The sequence below is a fragment of the Crinia signifera genome, chromosome 6 (assembly GCF_055691185.1).
Source record: "Crinia signifera chromosome 6, ASM5569118v1, whole genome shotgun sequence".
Lineage (NCBI taxonomy): Eukaryota > Metazoa > Chordata > Amphibia > Anura > Myobatrachidae > Crinia > Crinia signifera.
The window spans coordinates 244215-264943 of record NC_139222.1 but is presented as its reverse complement, the minus strand read 5'-3'; the positions used below and the strand labels follow the sequence as shown (position 1 = coordinate 264943).

General features: G+C 47.0%; 1 protein-coding gene across 1 annotated transcript; it reads right to left on the bottom strand.

Annotated features, from left to right (window-relative positions):
• Positions 1-11515: 11515 nt before the first annotated feature.
• LOC146007406 (uncharacterized) lies at positions 11516-20406 on the bottom strand. Its single transcript, XM_083145757.1, has 12 exons — positions 19987-20406; positions 19165-19389; positions 14214-14799; positions 14031-14111; positions 13864-13944; positions 13697-13777; positions 13530-13610; positions 13363-13443; positions 13196-13276; positions 13034-13114; positions 11714-12873; positions 11516-11545 (listed from the first exon to the last, which is right to left on the bottom strand). The coding sequence occupies exons 1-11, from the start codon at positions 20404-20406 to the stop codon at positions 11717-11719; spliced, it is 2955 nt and encodes a 984-aa protein (XP_083001883.1). The 3' UTR covers positions 11516-11545; positions 11714-11716.
• Positions 20407-20729: the final 323 nt, after the last annotated feature.

The window sequence follows — 20729 nt, the reverse complement described above, 5'->3', positions numbered from 1 at the left end:
CATGTTGACTTCTTGATGTTCCTATTGGGGTGTACACATGGGCTGATCCGGTGCCTGTCATTACCGATTCGATATTCAAGGCCGCCGGGACCTGGCAGGTTGCTGGCATTGGCCATGAGGGAGGGACGGCGGGAGGAGGGCGAGCCGTGGAAGGGAGGGGGGGGGGGGGGTGCTGTATTGAACAGCATGGCACTGCTTTCAATTTAGTACAGCGATGCTAACCTTGACACTCCAGCTGTTCTTGAACTAAACATCCCATCATGCCCTGCTACAGTTTTACTATTTGGCCATGCTAAAACTGATGCAGGGAATGCTGGGGTGTGTAGTTCAACCAACGCTGGAGTGTCAAGGTTAGCCATCACTGATCTAGTAGATCGAAGCAGAAATAGGCTTTGTTAAAGTCAAGTACAGGTTCAACGACACCAAAATGGCCGCCAGAGTGATTGTCTCTGGGATGGAAGCGCTGCAGCAGCAGCTATCTCCTTATGACTGTATGAGATACTGCTGCTCTGTTGTAGTCCGGGTACCATTCTCTGATAACTGTTTATATAACACTGAGTGTGTGACTTGTGATAGAAATAAATGATTTATCCTTAATACGAGGCAGTGATAAAGTATATTTCCTCTACCTCCCCATGGCAGCCAACTCATGGGTTAAGTCCCGAAGGGTAGTACTCTGGAAGGAAACAAAAAAGAACACTGGCCCCTATATAAGCTCCACCTCCTTAGGACTCAGTGTCTTTTTTTTTCCTTCCAGGGTAGTGGAAGGGCTTACCCTGAGCTGCAGCCCTCTCCGCTGCCTAGAGCAGTTGGGGGTGAGGCATGGATTTGAGAAAAAACGGGTCCCCGCTGTCGAGGGCAGTAAGGGGTACCTGAGGTCTGCTGGAACCGGTGGGGAGCGGCACGCTCGTCCGGAGTATTGGCGGCGGACATGGGCTGGCGCCTGAGGTCGGGTCCGGCGTGTGGCGTCTGGCGTCAGGAGCAGAGACGCTGAAGCCGGGCGCCCGTCGGGCGGAAGCCTAGGTGTCCGGCGTGTAGCGTCTGACGTCAGCGCCGCGCAGGGACGCAGGAGCTGGGCGCCCGTCGGGCGGTTAGCCCAGGGGCTATGTGCGGCGGGCGTCTGACGTCACGGACGCGCCGCACGGACCAGGGGCGCGTCACTAAGGCGCCAGTAAGCTTTAAAAGTGGAGCAGTAAGCTCTTTAAAAGCGGACCAGTAAGCCCTTAAAACGGACCAGTAAGCTCTGTAAAAGCGGAGGCAAAGCTGATAGACTGCTGGGAGCAGTGGAGTGGTCAGACGCACGCAGTATTCCAGCAGACGGTAAGACTCCGCTGACAGCATTAGCTGGAGGAGTTATCATCATCCTTACTCTATGTTATTGCTTTAGCTGCAGGCTTTAAAGCTGTCAGTATGGATGAGGAGAAGAAGCAGCACAGAAAATCAGGGTAAGCCAGAGATAAGCACTGGTTGGTGAAGCATTTCGGGTACTGACTGTTATGTGTGTATTTTAGGTCAGATACAAGCAAGGGGCAGGCTGAGAAGGCTAAGCACAAGAAACACCACCCTGCCAAGTGCAGTTTGTGTGACAAGGCCCTGCCGGATATGTGGATAGGCTCCGCGTGTAGTGCCTGCAAACTAACCCAACAGATGGGTATGCCCCAGATGACCGAATTGGTGTCTATGCTGAGGACAGCGTTGGCTGACACATTTATGACAAAACAGGATGTGGAAAAAATGCAGGCAAAAAGGAGCAGAGCTGAGCTCTCAGGGGGATCCCAAGACTCGGCAGAGGGGCCGGCATTTAGAGAGGAGGAAATGGAAGAAGGGGAGATAACGCAGGATAAAGCAGAGGCTGACTTTAACCCAGTGTTATTGGAGAACCTGTTGGTTCTTATCAATAAGTCTCTGAAAATAGAAGAGACTCAGGAGGAAGAGAAATTGCAGGACCTGCTGTTCCAGGACAAAAAGAAAAAGAGCAAAACATTTCCATTATCAAAAGCGTTGAAGGAAATGGTGGACGAAGAATGGAGGCACCCGGATAAAAAAGTGGCGGTGCCACTTAGGGTAGCTAAGATGTATCCATTCGAGAGTGAGCAGGTGAAACACTGGGAGGAGGCCCCGAGGGTTGATGCGGCTATCGCAAGAATTTCCAAAAAAACAACGCTCCCTCTGGAAGATGCGAACAATTTTAAAGACGCGATGGAAAGGAAGATGGAGGTCAGTCTGCGGAAACAGCATGTCACCTCGGGGGCAGCAATCAAGACTGCCGCAGCTATGGCAGTAACAGCCAGGGTAATGAGGTCCTGGTGTCATGACCTAGAGTCAGACACGCTGGATGGAATTCAGAGGTCAGATCTGATAAAGACCATCCAGAACATCCAGATTGCCGTGGAGTTCATGTGTGATGCGTCTGTAGATGCGGTGAAATTAGCGGCAAGATCAAGCGCCACGATGGCAGTGGCAAGAAGAGCGCTCTGGCTTAAGCCATGGGCAGCAGATACTCAGTCGAAGCAGAAACTGCTGGCTCTACCATTTCAGGGACAGTATCTATTTGGCTCCAAGCTGGATGATATCATCACAAAGATCTCGGGCGGTAAGTCAGTGTGGCTGCCGCAGGATAAGGGGAAGAAACCCTTTTTCAATAGATCACTTAAATTCCAGTCGCCGGACTTTAAGGAGGCAAGGGCGTATAGTCCAGGGAGAAGCTTCAGAAGGTCCTGGGCAAATCGGAGTTTTTTTCGAGGCCAAAGGGGCAGAGACGGAAGGTATTCCGCAAGGCACTCTAGCCAATGACGCCAGAGAGGCAGTAGGGGGCAGACTGCTGCAGTTCAAGCAGATTTGGTCCCAATCCGTCCAGGACAAATGGGTGCTGGACATAATAGAATCCGGGTACAGAATAGAATTTGCGAAGTTTCCGGGTTACTGGAGGACGGAGTCTCCAATACCCCAGGAGCCGAGAGAAAAAGCCGCGTTACTGGACAGTCTACAAAAAATGATCAACCAGAAAGTAGTGATCAAAGTGTCAAAGGAGCAAGAATGGAAAGGTTGCCAATCAAGATTTTTTATAGTCAGAAAGCCTTCAGGAGGCTTCAGAACGATCCTCGATTTGAGAAGAGTAAATGCGTTCATCATAACAAAAAAATTCAGGATGGAGTCACTAAGGTCTATCCTACCGGATATCGTGGAAGGGTCATTTCTGACCACAATAGACCTCCGGGACGCATATCTACACGTACCAATATACGCAGGGCACCACAGGTATCTAAGATTTCGTCTGGGAAATGTAACGTATCAATTTGTCGCCCTGCCTTTCGGCCTGGCTACGTCCCCAAGGACGTTCACAAAGGTGCTGGTGGTGTTGGTCGCCAACCTGCGGCAGCAGGGGATTTGCGTGTGGCCATACCTCGACGACTTGTTGATCATGGCCAGGACAAGGAAAGAGGCGGAGAGAAGCACGTCCCAAGTAAAGCAGTACCTGGAACAACACGGGTGGTTGATAAACCAGGAGAAGAGTCAGCTCACCCCGGCAAGGGCGGCAAAGTATCTGGGCGTCTGGATAGACACAAATCGCATGACAATCAAGCTAACAGAGGACAGAAGACAGAAGCTAAGACGCGAAGTATCTTCTCTCCAAAGCAAAAAAATCATTTCGTCAGGGGACTGCATGAAAGTGCTAGGACTCATTTCGGCGGCATTGGATGCAGTGCAATGGGGCCGGTTCCATATGAGGGCTTTCCAAGGCTGCTTTCTTATGCAGTGGGACGGCAATGGAAAAAACAAGTCTCAAAGGATTGTCCTGTCAAAAAAGGCGCGTCAGGATCTAGCATGGTGGTCGGTCAGACCGAGGCTAGAAGAGGGAAGAGTGTTCGCGGTGTCAGGACAAAAAGTGGTGACCACGGATGCCAGCCTGACAGGCTGGGGAGCGGTCTGCGGAGAGCAGATAGTTCAAGGGGTCTGGACCCAGGAGACAAGAGCCAAGCACTCAAACGTCCGGGAGATGAGGGCAGTGCTTATGGCCTGCATACACCTACAGAAATGCCTAGTGGGAAGAGACATTATCGTCAGGTCCGACAATCAGTCGGTGGTGTCTTACCTAAACAGGCAAGGAGGGACAAAGAGCCGAGAGCTCATGTCGGAGGTATCGGAAGTAATATCTTGGGCAGAGAGCCACGTAAACAGTCTCACGGCGGTGTTTGTGGCAGGCAAGGAGAACCTGCAGGCAGACAGCCTCAGCAGGCAGCTTGTGCAGCCGGGAGAATGGGAGTTGTCCCCAGAAGTGTTCGAGCAAATCGTAAAAATGTGGGGTCAACCCCAGGTGGACCTCATGGCCACAAAGAGAAATGCAAAGCTCCAGAGGTTCTTTTCAAGGCATTGGGAGCCGGGGGCAGAGAAGCAGGATGCACTGACGTCAGTGTGGGAAGCAGAATTTGTGTACGCGTTTCCACCCTTCCCAATAATAGCAAGGCTGCTGAGGAAAATTCAACAAGAAAGAGTGACCGCAATAGTGATCCTTCCGTACTGGCCAAGGAGACCGTGGTTCTCCAAACTACTGGAGATGTCGATAGCAGACCCATGGCACCTGCCGGATCTAAACAACCTAATAGGTCAGAACAGGTTATGGAAGGCGCAGCCCTGTACCTGGAAACTGACGGCATGGCTGTTGAGACACGTATGTTAGAGAGGAAAGGTTTTTCCAGTGGAGTGGTAAGGACCTTGCTCAAGGCCAGGAAAAAATCTACGTCCATTACGTACCATAGAATTTGGAGAAGGTACGTGGAGTTCTGTAAGTCAAGGAACAATCAGGCAAAGGAGATAGGCGTGGTGCTGGAGTTTCTACAGCAAGGGCTAGACAAGAATTTGTCCGTTAGCTCAGTTAAGGTGCAGATCTCGGCTCTGTCGGCCATGCTGGACTGGAAACTAGCAGATAATAAGTACATTCAAAGATTTATTCAAGCAGCTAAGCGGATAAAGCCGTCATTCCATAACCCGCTGTCACCTTGGGACCTCAATCTGGTCTTGAACGCGCTAGTAGAAAATCCATTCGAGCCGATGCAAGAAGTATCACTGAAAATGCTTACTATGAAAGTGGTGTTTTTAGTAGCTATCACATCTGCAAGAAGAGTATCGGAACTCCAGGCCCTTTGGGCAGAAGAGCCCTTCTTGAACTTCTTTCCGGATAAAGTAGTCCTAAGAACGAATCCGCAGTTTCTGCCCAAGGTGGTGTCCACCTTTCATATTAATCAGGAAATCGTCCTGCCCTCGTTCTGCACGAACCCCGCTAACTCAAAGGAAGAGAGGCTACATACGCTAGACGTGGCTAGGGCGCTAAAAATTTATTTAGAGAGGACCAAATCTCACAGGAAAACAGAGAGGTTGTTCGTGCTGACCGAGGGGAAGAATAAAGGGCAGGGGGCCAGCAAGACTACGATCTCAAGGTGGATCAAATCCTGTATTTTGGAGGCGTACAGAGTTAGGGGTCAAGTTCCGCCGGTGGGCTTGAAGGCTCACTCAACGAGAGCAATGTCGGCCTCCTGGGCGGAAAAGGAGGCGGCATCAATTCAGGAGCTATGTAAGGCAGCGTGCTGGTCCTCAGTACATACCTTCACCAGACACTACAGAGTGGATGTGGCGGCGTCAGCAGACGCCCGGTTTGGTAGGAAGGTGCTGAGCGCAGTTGTTTAAGTAAGGTGATGTAACCTTATTGTCATTATTTTCATTATTATTATCAGTATTGTGTTATTATGCCCACCCAGTGTGGTAACTGCTTGGGTATTACCCATGAGTTGGCTGCCATGGGGAGGTAGAGGAAAGTACAGATTCCTACCTGTTAATATGCTTTCCTCTACTCCACCATGGCAGCATTATCCCGCCCGGTTGTTGGTGGTTAAATGATTTAAGTTGATGTATAATGGTGTGTATGTATGCTATTTAATCAAGACACTGAGTCCTAAGGAGGTGGAGCTTATATAGGGGCCAGTGTTCTTTTTTGTTTCCTTCCAGAGTACTACCCTTCGGGACTTAACCCATGAGTTGGCTGCCATGGTGGAGTAGAGGAAAGCATATTAACAGGTAGGAATCTGTACTTTCTTAGGCAAGCTTACAGAGAGTTGGGCATTGCAATCTCTGGCTTTAGGCCAGATTACCGTCTCTTTTATACAATAAGAGAAGCTGAGTAATGCAATAACTAACAAGGTGTACATAATTATAGTAGGGGGTGTATCTTCATAATCACGTATTGGTCCTCATGGAACCTCCTTGATCATGTAATGTCATGTACATCTCCAGAAGGCGGCGAACGCCACCACACCCGACAACTCTGATACTCCAGAACGTGGAATCTGTTCACACAGATGATGAATGATCACTGTCGGTCTACTAAGCTGGGTACACATATATACAATCCCTGCTTCTTTCAACCGTTCGGCCGACCGTACTCCCGTCGGACCGTCCACAAACAACAGCCGACACGCGCGTACACACCTCGTACACACCTGTACAATTTTCTTGCGACGTACGATGTACTCCCGTCCAAACAGTCGCAATAAAAAGATTGTACCACCGTACACACTCTCCCGATTTGGGCTAGTGACACGATATATATAAACATAATTATCATAATGGGCTGGGTTAAGGGCATACCAAAACAAAGGGGGCGTGATTACAGAACGTGAACAGAAGTGATTTTCTTTTCTTTTTTACATCAGTGCTGGCTGTGCAGAGAACACGTACGTGCGTTCATTCATTCCGTTGTTTTCTACCACTTTCATCATGAGCTTGATGAAAAGAAAGGCTCGGGCTGGCATTCTTGCTGCTATGGCCACTACATTGCTGTCTCTAAATAAAAAAAAGAGGAGCAAGAATCGAAGCTGCTGGACAAGAGACTGGCTACTGAGGCGAGACACCTTCTCTCATATGCCGTTGGTACAGGAGATACGGGAGAAAAACCCCGATGACTTCCGGAATTATCTTCGTATGGATGACCCCACCTTCATGGAACTACTGGCACTAGTCACCCCTTTAATCGAAAAACAGGACACCTATTTTAGGCGGCCTATTTCAGCGGAGCAGAGACTGGTGGCAACACTACGTTTCCTGGCTACTGGGAGGACCCTTGCGGATCTGAGGTACAGCACCGCTATATCCTCTCAAGCTCTGGGACTAATAATACCTGAGACCTGTGATGCCATCATCCAAGTTCTAAAGGAGCAATACATAAAGGTAAATATATGTTCAGCAGCGGTAGTCGCTCCGTAGTCACTCTGCCGGCTGACTAAAGTGTAGTCGCTTACCACCCGTATCTGGCCGTAGTCACTCAGCCGGCTGACTACAGTGTAGTCGCTTACCACCCGTATCTGGCCGTAGTCATTCTGCCGGCTGACTAAAGTGTAGTCGCTTAGCGTATCTGGCCGTAGCAAGTGTAGTCGCTTATCACTCTGCCGGATTGATTTTATTGATTGAACACCAAATATTTTTTTAAAGTAAAATGTTTTATTATAAACTTAGCAAACCTGTAAACTTTTAGAATATAAAAACTGTATAGTAAATAGAGAAACCAAAACTACACTTTTTACATTTGATGGTAGGTGGTGGTATCCTGAGGATACTGCTCCTGGTCCATCGCAGTATGGGAGGGGGATGGGGTTTCCACAAAGCCATGGAAAGGACTGCTGGTTGAACCTGCTGCCGGTTGCTGAAATGGTTGGGCAGATTTGTGCGCAAACTGGGGATAGTGGGGATAATGACAAGAGTGATAAATTTGGTGGTGTTGTGGGACTGGGGCAGGGTTGATGGGTTGGAATGACATAGGGCTTTGACGGGTTGTGGGTCTAGGCATAGAGGAGGGGTGAAGGCAGCTGTGTGGGCACATCCAGTGTGGGTGAACACTCCTCTTCCACTATTTAGAGAAGGCTGTAAAACATAATGTAACAGCAAAATCAGTGATTTGTTTTGTAAAACCACTTTACTTCTAAATTTCAGTTACCTACGACTACTGAGGAGTGGCAAGCTATTGCCCAAGATTTCAAGGATCTTTGGAATTTCCCCAATTGTGCTGGTGCCATCGACGGAAAGCATATCCGCATCATGCCACCTGCTAATAGTGGCTCTTTTTTCTATAACTATAAGGGCTTCTTTAGCATTGTTTTAATGGCTATTGCCAATGCCAAACATGAATTTATCTTTGTGGACATTGGCAAAAATGGCAGGGTTTCTGACGGTGGGGCTTTGGAAAAGACCTGGTTCCATGACAAACTGAAAAACAATAGACTTAATTTACCAGAGCGCACACAGAATGTCCATGGGTTGAACTTTGTTTTTGTGGCCGATGAGGCGTTTGCATTGCACTCCAATGTGTTAAAACCCTACCCCCAAAGGTCACTGAATAGAGAACGCAGAATCTTCAACTACCGCCTGTCACGAGCTAGGCGAGTGGTTGAAAATACCTTTGGCATACTTAGCAATAAGTTTAGGATTTTTCCTAGTGCCATAAATCTGCGGCTAGATAAAATAGACAAGGTAGTTATGGCCTGTTGTGTGCTGCACAACTATCTACGCAGAAAAACACAGTCTGCACATCCCAATGTTTCAACCATGGATGACAGTGAAACAGTTGAGGAGCCAGTAGGATTAACATGTTTGGAGAGCAATCAAAACACAAGAAATCCTACTATGCATGCTAAAGTGACAAGAGAAGAGTACTTGCAGTACTTTAATGGTGTAGGCGCAGTGGGTTGGCAGGATGACATGATCTGCTAATTGATAATAATTGCCTCTTTCTTTCTATGTACCTACGATTAAAATTGCTCGGTGTATCTACCGACCTCTATTACCAATATCTTCACCCCCAATGTATTTTTTTATTTTCCTTTTGTTGAGTAACATATCTGCTGTTTATTGTTCTTAATGTGATTATATTGTATTAAAATTCTCAATAAATAAAAACTTAATTATGAATAAAAAAAAAAGGAGACTAGAGATTCCCCTACACATTGTTGTGGTACAATGTGGGAGACACAGGGTAAGGAGACATTACTACATTGCGGGAGCACACGGAGAGGACAGGCTGAGGGTGGGCATGTTGAGAGGCACAGGCTGGGGGGGGCACATAAAGAGTCACAAGCTGGGCACGTTTTGAGGCACGGGCTGAGGTGGGGGGGAGTAGAGAGGCACAGGCTGGAGTTGGGCACGTCGAGAGGCACTGGCTGGGCATGTTGAGGCGCTGGCTGGGTGTGGCCACCATTGGGAGGCACAGGCTGGAGGCAGGGCACCATTGGGAGTGCATCGTTGGGGGACACAGGATGGGGAGGTCACCATTGGGAGGCACAGGCTGGGGGTATCAACATTGGGAGGCATAGGTTTAAGGAGGCATTGGCTGGGGTGCAGCACAAGATAGGAGTCACCGGTTGGAGGCGGCACCGTTGGGAGCACACTGACAGCACTGTCTGTTATGAGCTACACCCCCAGGCTACAAGATTGAACTGTAAACCACCCATCTCCATCTGTGAGGTCATTTAATTTTCTGGTGCACCAGCCATCTCTTCTCCTGCTGTAAAAAGACCCACCATTTCTTCAAACTACCAGTGGTTACCAGTTATTTGTGCCAGTTTTGGTCCGGCCACTTGGACATATGGAAGGTGCCTACAGAAGCATGCCAGCATTGAACCGGGAGTGGTAGTTATCATTTCTACAAAAAATTCTTGGTGCATACTAGGAACGGACTCTCCCTAGTTTGCTATCAATTGTGGGTATGGTTTCTATAATATTATCAATTCATGTGGTAAACAATACATATTTGTAAAGATTGTACAATTTAGTTGATCAAATCCCTAGAGCACTATCCCCCCCTTTTGATTTTGCACCTAACATATCCCAGCATAGTTTTAGCATTGCATGCAAGGCATGCTGGGAACCTGAGGGAGAGACAGCACTCCCCCAAAGACAATACACAAGATACAAAATTCAGACGGAGACAACACTGGCATTAAAAAAAAATGTAAATGCTTCAAATGTGTGACTTTCAATACTTGTCCTGGATTGTAAGTGAATCCAGTCGAGGACAAGTGTTGAAAGTCACACATTTGATAACGTTTGCATTTTTTTTGAGCGCCAGTGTTGTCTCCGTCTGAATTTTGTATCTTGCGTATTGTCTTTGGGGGAGTGCTGTCTCTCCCTCAGGTGTTGAGACTTCTTTGTGAGCTGGGACTTTGTTTCATAACAGCTGGAGGGCCATAGTTTGTATATGCCTGATTTACATGCTGCCAGACAATGTTAACCCATTGCAGATCTTATTAATCCCATACTGTAGTATGTAAATCACAGAGAGAAGAATGCCAATTCCAAAGTTTATTTAAACTCATTTCCACAAAATATACTACATTTACAATACAATCACAAATTACAGATGTTTATTTTTGTGTAAAATAATTTTACATTACATTTATATGCAATATGTGCGCAATTACAAAGTTATTCAGTCAGTCCACAAAGTTTCAGTCCAGTTAATATATCTTATCTATTTTTGATTTAAAAATCTAAACCGGTCAATACATTCATTTAAAGCAGAATCATTTTAATACAAATTTTTTAGGTTCTGATTTTGGTATACTTTCTTTCCTTTAAATATTCTTTTTTCAAAAGACTTCAGTTCATAAATTTCTGAGCTAAAAAAAAAGGAAAAACAAAATATTGATTACATAGTTTCAATGGATCCTGTGCAATACTACATATTGAAGTTCCAAACTGTTATGCCATATATAAGTTCAAAGGTTAGAGCAGGGCTGGGCAATTGCGGCCCTCCAGTTGTTGATTAACTACACATCCCAGCATGCCTTGCATCAGATTCAGCAACTTATCTTATCTAGTGCAGCACCCTTGAGAGCGCTATGCCAGCCTCCAGATGGTCTTCTCGTCCCAGGCTGGACCCTTGCACGCTTCTGTGCCGAAGTGTCCTCTTCCTCCTGGATGGCCTTGTCTTCACAGATGCTGCAACACCCCAAAAAATAGATCATTTACTTATTGCCTTTACTGTGTCTTGCATCTATTCTCTCCTTATGGCCTTTCCCTAGCTGACATTTTCCAACCAACCCTCTTTTGGTGTGTGCTGCTTGAAGAAACTTACCGAGTGCAGCACCCTTGAGAGCGCTATGCCAGCCTCCAGATGGTCTTCTCGTCCCAGGCTGGACCCTTGCACGCTTCTGTGCCGAAGTGTCCTCTTCCTCCTGGATGGCCTTGTCTTCACAGATGCTGCAACACCCCAAAAAATAGATCATTTACTTATTGCCTTTACTGTGTCTTGCATCTATTCTCTCCTTATGGCCTTTCCCTAGCTGACATTTTCCAACCAACCCTCTTTTGGTGTGTGCTGCTTGAAGAAACTTACCGAGTGCAGCACCCTTGAGAGCGCTATGCCAGCCTCCAGATGGTCTTCTCGTCCCAGGCTGGACCCTTGCACGCTTCTGTGCCGAAGTGTCCTCTTCCTCCTGGATGGCCTTGTCTTCACGGATGCTGCAACACCCATGGCAGAGGTGCGGAGCCTTGATGTGAATTCCTGTAAGAAACGGTGAGTTATTATTCCCCCATACTGTGATATGCTCTTTCCCTTCCTAGTCTGTGCATCTGCCCCTAGGGTACAACACCTAGCTAAGTACATAGAAAAATATTTGAAACAGTAAACTGCACAAGTATTAGGCAACATATATAAAAAAGAAATATTGACCTTTCACTTAAGCTCTGTCCTCTGTTTGTCCTTCTTTCTTTTTCTTTTGGGATCCTGCTTATTCTGCTGTGCTGCCTGCCACATCTCGAACAGGCAGATGGTCGCCTGCGTCTCCTGTTGTCCCATGGATGACTCCTCTCTTTGGGCTACCTCCTCCTGCGTCTTCTGTTGCCCAATGGATGACTCCTCTCTTTGGGCTACCTCTATCTGCATCTCCTGTTGGCCAGTGGATGCCTCTTTCTTTCTTCGGTCTATCTCCTGCTGCTCCCTCACTGCATGGTCCCACATTTCTTGTTGCATTCTCAGGTAATGTTCATGCTCTGCTCTGGCCCGCTCTGCCTCTTCTGCTCTGGTCCGCTCAGCCTCCTTGGCTCTGGCAACCTCAGCCTCCTTGGCTCTGGCAACCTCAGCCTCCTGTGCTCTTGCACGCTCAGCCTTTGCCTGTGCTTGTTTACGCTGATCCTCCTCTTCTATGTTTTGCCGCTCCTGTTGGAGGGCTCTTTCCCAATGATCGTTCTCATGTAGTCTTGGATGCTGCTCTGCTGTGGTTGTCGTCTGCTGCATTTGATCTAGACTTTGATGGTGGCTTGTTTCAATTTGAATTCTTCTCTGGTATGCCCTTTCAGCCTCCACTTGTCGAGCATACCATTCAGGATCAACCAGTTGTGTTGATTGTGAACTTTGGAGTTCCTGAACGTGTGTGGCTGAAGATCTTCTCCTTTCTTCTGTCAGCAGCTGAAGGCTTGTACAGATCATGGTGGTATTGGCATTGCACTGCTGCTGCCACAGAAGCATGCTCTGTAGAGTTTGTTGCATCTGTTGGGATTGCACACAAAGATTGGACTGTGATTCAGTCAGCTGTGTAGTGATTTGATGCAGATTTGACTGTCCTGCAGTGTGTTGATTTTGTGTGTTGGCGATTTCATCAATCTTCTGGTGAATTGCCTGGCATTGTCCCACCACAGACAAATGTGAGGCCACAAGTTGGTCGTGGTAACGACCAATTGTTACCATTGCCTCCGTTTGTTGACTGATGGCTGTCTTCAACTCGTCCATGCTCTGTTCCATCCTCTCAAAACGGCTGTCATTCCTTGCAGCATCTTCAGCTCTTCTTTGCTCCAAGTTCCTCAAACTCTCTTGAATAGCAGTTTGGTGTGAACCTGTAATGCAAAATAATGTTTGTATTTTATGTGAAATGCTTTTTTAAAAACAACCAACAACAGATTTACCCATTGTATTTCTAACCGAAATAACAATTTAAAAAAGTTTCTAATATAATGTATACAGAAAAAGTCTAATTTTTGGGCCACTATGCCTTACCAGCCATGCCAACTGTTGGTCCTCTGGTTTCTTTGTCAAATCCTCCAAATGAAACCCTTCTCCTGACCTTTTCCACAGAAGCTGCAATATTCAACCATTACCTAATGTTATTTACTGATTTGTTTTGAAATTCCAAAATGTAACAGTAATGACATTACTAACCTGTGCGTGATGGTTGTGACTTCCTCAGCGTCGTGGTTTCCTTTGGTGCCATTGACTCTTCTGTTGGATCCTGTGGTGATGCTTATGACAAAACAAGGTAAACCCTCATCAATCAGTTGCCAAATTAAATTGTTAGTTCAATGTAAAGTATCAAGGAAAGTACTAACCTGTGTGTGATGTTTGTGACTTCCTCAGCGTCGTGGTTTCCTTTGGTGCCATTGACTCTTCTGTTGGATGCTGTGGTGATGCTTATGACAAAACAAGGTAAACCCTCATCAATCAGTTGCCAAATTAAATTGTTAGTTCAATGTAAAGTATCAAGGAAAGTACTAACCTGTGTGTGATGTTTTGCCCTTCTTCCGCGGCGTGCTTTTCTTCGGTGCCATTGACTCTTCTGTTGGATCCTGTGGTGATGCTTATGACAAAACAAGGTAAACCCTCATCAATCAGTTGCCAAATTAAATTGTTAGTTCAATGTAAAGTATCAAGGAAAGTACTAACCTGTGTGTGATGTTTGTGACTTCCTCAGCGTCGTGGTTTCCTTTGGTGCCATTGACTCTTCTGTTGGATCCTGTGGTGATGCTTATGACAAAACAAGGTAAACCCTCATCAATCAGTTGCCAAATTAAATTGTTAGTTCAATGTAAAGTATCAAGGAAAGTACTAACCTGTGTGTGATGTTTTGCCCTTCTTCCGCGGCGTGCTTTTCTTCGGTGCCATTGACTCTTCTGTTGGATCCTGTGGTGATGCTTATGACAAAACAAGGTAAACCCTCATCAATCAGTTGCCAAATTAAATTGTTAGTTCAATGTAAAGTATCAAGGAAAGTACTAACCTGTGTGTGATGTTTTGGCCTTCTTCCGCGGCGTGCTTTTCTTCGGTGTCTTTTCTTTCCCGGCGGAATCCTTCGTTGCACCTTGACCAAAATGGATGTTACAGTTAATGGATTTCTCATTGTTGTTAAATTTATTAAAAGCTTTTAGTTATAGCCACACTTTTATGGTTTAATTTATTGTACCTTGTGCACTTGTTCCAGGCCTTTCTTCTGGGACGAGCGAGAAGTACTCTGCGATCTTCTTCTCCCAATTCTTCTGCAGAGTTTCCCCAGACTGCAGCTTCTCACGGACGACTCTTCTGCAGTCACGTAACCTCTTCTTGCAGCTGTCTTTGATTCGCTGGCAATTCCCCTGCAAGCTGACTGCTTGTGCAATTTCTTCCCACGTCGTGCTCTTGAATCTGGATTTTGGCATCTTTGTCTGTCGACCAAAAAGCTGTACATTGTTATGTATTACCTGAGTGATGAGGGTGTCCATCTCCTCGTCAGTGAAGTTCGGTCCTCTCTGGGTGACATCTCCTGAGTCTGCTTCATGTTCAGTCTGTGATGTTTGTTCCTGTTGCTGCTGTTCTTCCTGTGGTTCTTGTTCAGTCTGTGATGTTTGTTCTCCAACCTGTTGCTGCTGTTCTTCCTGTGAAGAGAGAGAAAGCATACCTCTTTCTTCTTGAGCCATTGGTAAAACCAAATCTTCAGTCGTTTGAAATGGCTCCTCTTCCTCCAAGGTGATCTGAAGCCTCCTTTCCTCCTGGGACATTTCTAAAAATGATAACTGCATATAGAAATGCAAATTGTTAAATACAATAAAATAAAAAAATGTGTAACAAATAAGCCAACACAGTGCCAGATATCAAATATGCCAACACAATCTGACACAGAGAATGTCACAGCCAGCATAATTGACAAGCTGTGTCAAACTCATGGCCCTCCAGCTGTTGTGGAACTACAGGTCTCAGCATGCCCTGCAACAGCTTCAGCAATCCACTATAGCAAATCTGAGGCAGGGCATGCTGGTACGTATAGTTCCCCGACATATTGAGTGCCACATATGCCCCCACAGTGAAAGAGAACAAATAAGCCAACACAGTGCCAGATATCAAATATGCCAACACAATCTGACACAGAGAATGTCAGCCAGCATAATTGACAAGCTGTGTCAAACTCATGGCCCTCCAGCTGTTGTGGAACTACAGGTCTCAGCATGCCCTGCAACAGCTTCAGCAATCCACTATAGCAAATCTGAGGCAGGGCATGCTGGTAGGTATAGTTCCCGACATATTGAGTGCCACATATGCCCCCACAGTGAAAGATAACAAATAAGCCAACACAGTGCCAGATATCAAATATGCCAACACAATCTGACACAGAGAATGTCACAGCCAGCATAATTGACAAGCTGTGTCAAACTCATGGCCCTCCAGCTGTTGTGGAACTACAGGTCTCAGCATGCCCTGCAACAGCTTCAGCAATCCACTATAGCAAATCTGAGGCAGGGCATGCTGGTACGTATAGTTCCCCGACATATTGAGTGCCACATATGCCCCCACAGTGAAAGAGAACAAATAAGCCAACACAGTGCCAGATATCAAATATGCCAACACAATCTGACACAGAGAATGTCAGCCAGCATAATTGACAAGCTGTGTCAAACTCATGGCCCTCCAGCTGTTGTGGAACTACAGGTCTCAGCATGCCCTGCAACAGCTTCAGCAATCCACTATAGCAAATCTGAGGCAGGGCATGCTGGTACGTATAGTTCCCGACATATTGAGTGCCACATATGCCCCCACAGTGAAAGATAACAAATAAGCCAACACAGTGCCAGATATCAAATATGCCAACACAATCTGACACAGAGAATGTCAGCCAGCATAATTGACAAGCTGTGTCAAACTCATGGCCCTCCAGCTGTTGTGGAACTACAGGTCTCAGCATGCCCTGCAACAGCTTCAGCAATCCACTATATTCATATACATATTGAGTGCCACATATGACTAGGGACAGATACAGCAAACTGACTGGGTAGTCCAGTCGCTTACCGCATCTCTATAGCAGCCGGCAGGGTGACTAGGGACAGATACCGCAAACTGACTGGGTAGTCCAGTCGCTTACCGCATCTCTATAGCAGCCGGCAGGGTGACTAGGGACAAATACAGCAAACTGACTACCTTCAAAAGTGATAAAGTGGAGAGTGATAAACAATCAGCTCCTACCTGCCATGTCACAGACTGTGTTTGAAAAATGTCAGGCAGGAGCTGATTGGCTGGCTGTTTATCACTCTCCATTTTAGCACAGAAAACCCTGTAATGCATGGAATAGTTTGATAAAGTAGGGGGTGATGCGCGTATACGGCGGGTCACGGAGAATAGGGAGCTGTTTGGAGCAAGCCAAGTGGAGGGGTGGGGGTACGGAGGTGGGTCCCAGAGACAGTTTAGATGTATATAAAAAGTGAAGTGGGGCAGAGGGGAAGTAAATACAGCACAGTGTCTATGGGTGGAGAGGAATATAGAGAGACAGGGAGTAGAACACTCACATAAAAGAAAAGAAATTCCACAGATTCTGGTGAGATGAATCTCCTCCTCCGCGTGGAAAAATCTCCTTCCCAGAGTCCTCAGTATACTCCTCCGCGTCAGCCAAAAGATCCTCCGGTGATTGTAATCCAAAGCTCTTTGCCAATAGCAAGCAGCCAAAAAGCCAACCAACCAAGAAGCCAACCCAAACTAGCAGCCAGGCAGCAATCTCCGGTTAACGGTGCCGAAGCAAGGGAGGGACATGACTTTTTATAGTCTCCCCCTATAGCTCCACCTTTAACATTGCTATGGTGTAATTGGACATTTTAAATTGCACCACAATCTGTGATTTGTTATTTTAAAAGATGCATTGGTCGCGCGTATCTGACTGAATTTTGGCGGGAAGAAACTCGTGATGTTTGTTTGTTGTTTGTGAAGCAGTGCCAGGACTTTACAATATGTATACCATTAAAGGATTAATTAAAAAGGTTACATACACCTGTCAGCTGACACATAGCACACGTATGACACAAAACCTATGTGTCTGATGGTATCGCCAGCAGCAGCATAGCGCAGCGCAGTGCAAGGTCATTGTGCTACTTGTAGTAGGGAAACCAGTATAACATTTTTTGGGGTGGACTTCATCCTGTCACTTGTAGTTCCACAGTCCAAATTACACGGGCATCATTTTGCAGACGCTTGTGGCGTATAGTTGTAGTGGGGTGTGGGGGTGCAGCGTTTGATGGGTGCAGGTGGGGAGATGGTGGGTGGGTGCTGCCCATGATGGGTTTGCAGCACTAGCACAGCGCTACAAGGTGACAGGTCATCCTGTCACTTGTAGTTCCACAGGATGACCTGTTCCACGGGCGGCAGGCAAACCGAAGGATGCGTCTGCAGCCTAGTCATTTTGCAGACGCTTGTGGCGTATAGTTGTAGTGGGGTGTGGGGGTGCAGCGTTTGATGGGTGCAGCGTTTGATGGGTGCAGGTGGGGAGATGGTGGGTGGGTGCTGCCTATGATGGGTTCGCAACAAGGGCCAGTTTTGGTGAGGTAAAAATCTGTGGGGGCCGACCATTCAGCCTGACACTATTTTGATCACCCACTGTGCCACCATTCACTGTATGTCCCCCACTCTGCCTCCTCCACTGTATATTCCCCTACCTGACCATCTTTCTCTGTATGTCCCCCCAGACTGCTCAGTGGGGTAGCTAGGTGCCACAGTGCATGTGCACAGGGCATATCCTCCCCCCCCCCACACACACACACACAATTTATTGTACACGGGGCTCTTGGGTGGCAAAAAGTTGGCATGGCCTAACATTATACCACACACCGTAATGGTCATTGAACATTCCATAATGCCAATGACACATAAGGTCGCAAATGATGGCCATTACATACTACCATAATGCCAGTTACATACTATATAACACACCGTTATGCACATTACACATTTGACACATAAGTGCCACTGTACCCCGCCCTATATAGTGGACCTTTTACACTATATGCCACTCACCATAGTACCCCAAAGTGTAAAATTGGATGGTGGCAGAGGTAAATATGGCATGGAGAGCAGGGACACAGAGGAGGAGGAAGTATCAGAGGCACATATGGGCAGGAAAGAGGCATGGATATAGAAGCCTGACCCTCCTTGACTGTATGTCCCCCAATCTGCCCCCATTCACTGTATGACTCCCATTCACTATGTCCCACAGCCTGCCCCTCCCCCCCTTCTCTGAATGTCCATCACTGCCTCCATTCACTGTATGTCCCTCAGCCTGACCCTTCTTCACTGTATGTTCCCCACCCTGACACCATTCACTGTATGTCCCCCTGCCTGCCCCCTCCCTTCTCTGCATGTTTCCCAGCCCCTTGTGTGAGCCAGAGGATGGAGAGGCCGGAACTGCAAGGGCAGGAGAAGCTTGGGCTCCCGCTGCCGCCCTCCTCCACTCTGCATGTTACAGGAGCAAGCTTCCCCCTTGCTGCACCCCCTCTGCACACACTGCTGTCACTGTGATTGTGGAGCAGGGTGATCTCACTGTGACGGCCGGCACCTCCTCACTGCTGCAGACACCCAGCCGGCTGACTTGCTTACCACGCGTATGTCTGTCCCTAGACACCCTGCTGGATTTTAGACACGAACACCAAATAATATTTTTAAAGTAAAATCTTTTATTAAAAACTTGGCAAACTTTGAAACAGAACAATAAAAACTTTATAATAAATATATTAAAAAAAAAACTATATAAAGCAAATCAAATTAAATTAAAGTGGCTGGTAATGGAGGGGACTGTCTTTATCCATCACCGCTTGGGAGGGAGCTGGTGTTCCCATGGTTTGATGGTGCTGCCATGGTTGCTCAGAATGGTTGTACTGGGGATAGTGGGGATAATCAGCAGGATGGTAAATTTGGTGGTGGTGCGGTACTGGGGCAGGGTTGATCGGTTGTAGTGGCATAGGGGGTTCATTTGTTATCCTGGTTTGTCTGTTCACAATGCCAATATGGGCCCGGTACAGGGCGTCGTTGATCAGGCGCTCTGTCTCAGTCCTTGTTTCCAGATCCAGTTTGCGCAGTTTATTTGCAATGTTGCGCCCCACGTTGTCCTGCTCATCGTCGTTTATTACCATCACTCGATTGGCAGAATCCAGAATCTGGCGGCTTATGACCTCCAATGACTCTGTGGCCTGCCTTGGCCTTTTACGGCCTCTCCTTGATGCAGCTTCAGGTTGCTGCGTGGCTTGCTGAGTGGTGGTGGTTGTGGGTCTAGGGGTAGAGCAGAGGAGGGGTGAAGGCAGATGTGAGGGCACATCCAGTGTGGGTGGAGACTCCTCTTCCGCAAATAGAGAAGGCTGTAAAATAAAATGTAACAACAAAATCACTAATTTGTTTTGTAAAACCTCTTTAGAATTTTCTACTACCGCCTGTCAAGAGCTAGGCAAGGGGTTGAAAATACATTTGGCATACTTGTACATACCAGGGAAGGCAGGTACATATCAGGGAAGGCAGGTACATAGCAGGGAAGACCAGTACATATCAGGGAAGGCAGGTACACACCAGGGAAGGCAGGTACAAATCCCTGATATGTACTGGTCTTCCCTGGTATGTACCTGCCTTCCCTGGTGTGTATCTGCCTTCTGCAGGTACACACCAGGGAAGGCAGGTACATACCAGGAAAGACCAGTACATATCAGGGAAGGCAGGTAAACACCAGGGAAGGCAGGTACAAATCCCTGATATGTACTGGTCTTCCCTGGTATGTATCTGCCTTCCGTGGTGTGTACCTGCCTTCCGCAGATACAAACCAGGGAAGGCAGTTACATACCAGGAAAGGCAGGTACATACCAGGGAAGACCAATACAAGGCAGGTACACACTAGAGAAGGCAGGTACACATAATACATAATTTTCAATAAATATTTCAAGTATGGGTAAAATCGGTGTACTTACTGTGCCAGAGAAGGTTTCCTCAGCAGGTTCAGGGTTCTCAGATGGGGAAGCCTGGCCTGGAGTATAGCTATGACTGTTGATGGAGTCCCTCGGCAGCTCCTGGTCCACTGTAAATGCCAGCAGGCTGTAATACCAAAGCCTGGGCACATAAACCTGGTCCGTACCGGCCCCTGATTTCTTGGATGCCTCTACCTTGTTCAGCTCCTTTTTGAAGACTGTCCTCATGTTGGCAATCCTTTGTCGCACCCATTCTACATTTGCCGTCGGGTAAAAAGGGAGGCAGACCTTCACCAACTCCTCCAGAGCGGCAGCTTTCTTTTGCCTATTTGAGTATTCTCTTGACTTGCTGTTCCACAGAGAAGTCTGGTCTCTGTAGGCCTCTATGAATTCTTTCATGAATTCCACGTTCTTCTCCGCCATTCTCGAAATGTCTGTTCAAAAATAAAACATAATGGACATTACTTTCATGATGCACACAATACATCAATAATACAGCATTTGTCCAAACTGTGGTTGAGTACTCACCAAAGAAAAAAGTGAAAGGAACAAATAAATTCTGGTGCTTTAACGTCCACGTATTTCTCCAGAATGACGATTCTTTTGTGTCGCACGCATAAATACCTGTCGCACGCGTGCAGAGAAAACTGTGTGATTGGTTATTAGCGCTCGAATGTCCCGCCCATGCACGTGTACAGTGGCACAAACAACTACAAGGAGCCATGTACTGCTCTCTGACCACTAAA

Coding starts and splice junctions, on each gene's coding strand:
- LOC146007406 (XM_083145757.1), bottom strand. CDS start 20,406: ATGGCGGAGAAGAACGTGGAATTCATGAAAGAATTCATAGAGGCCTAC. Junction 13,611..13,696: donor GTCACAAACATCACACACAG/GTTAGTACTTTC, acceptor TTTTGTCATAAG/CATCACCACAGGATCCAACA. Junction 13,444..13,529: donor GGGCAAAACATCACACACAG/GTTAGTACTTTC, acceptor TTTTGTCATAAG/CATCACCACAGCATCCAACA.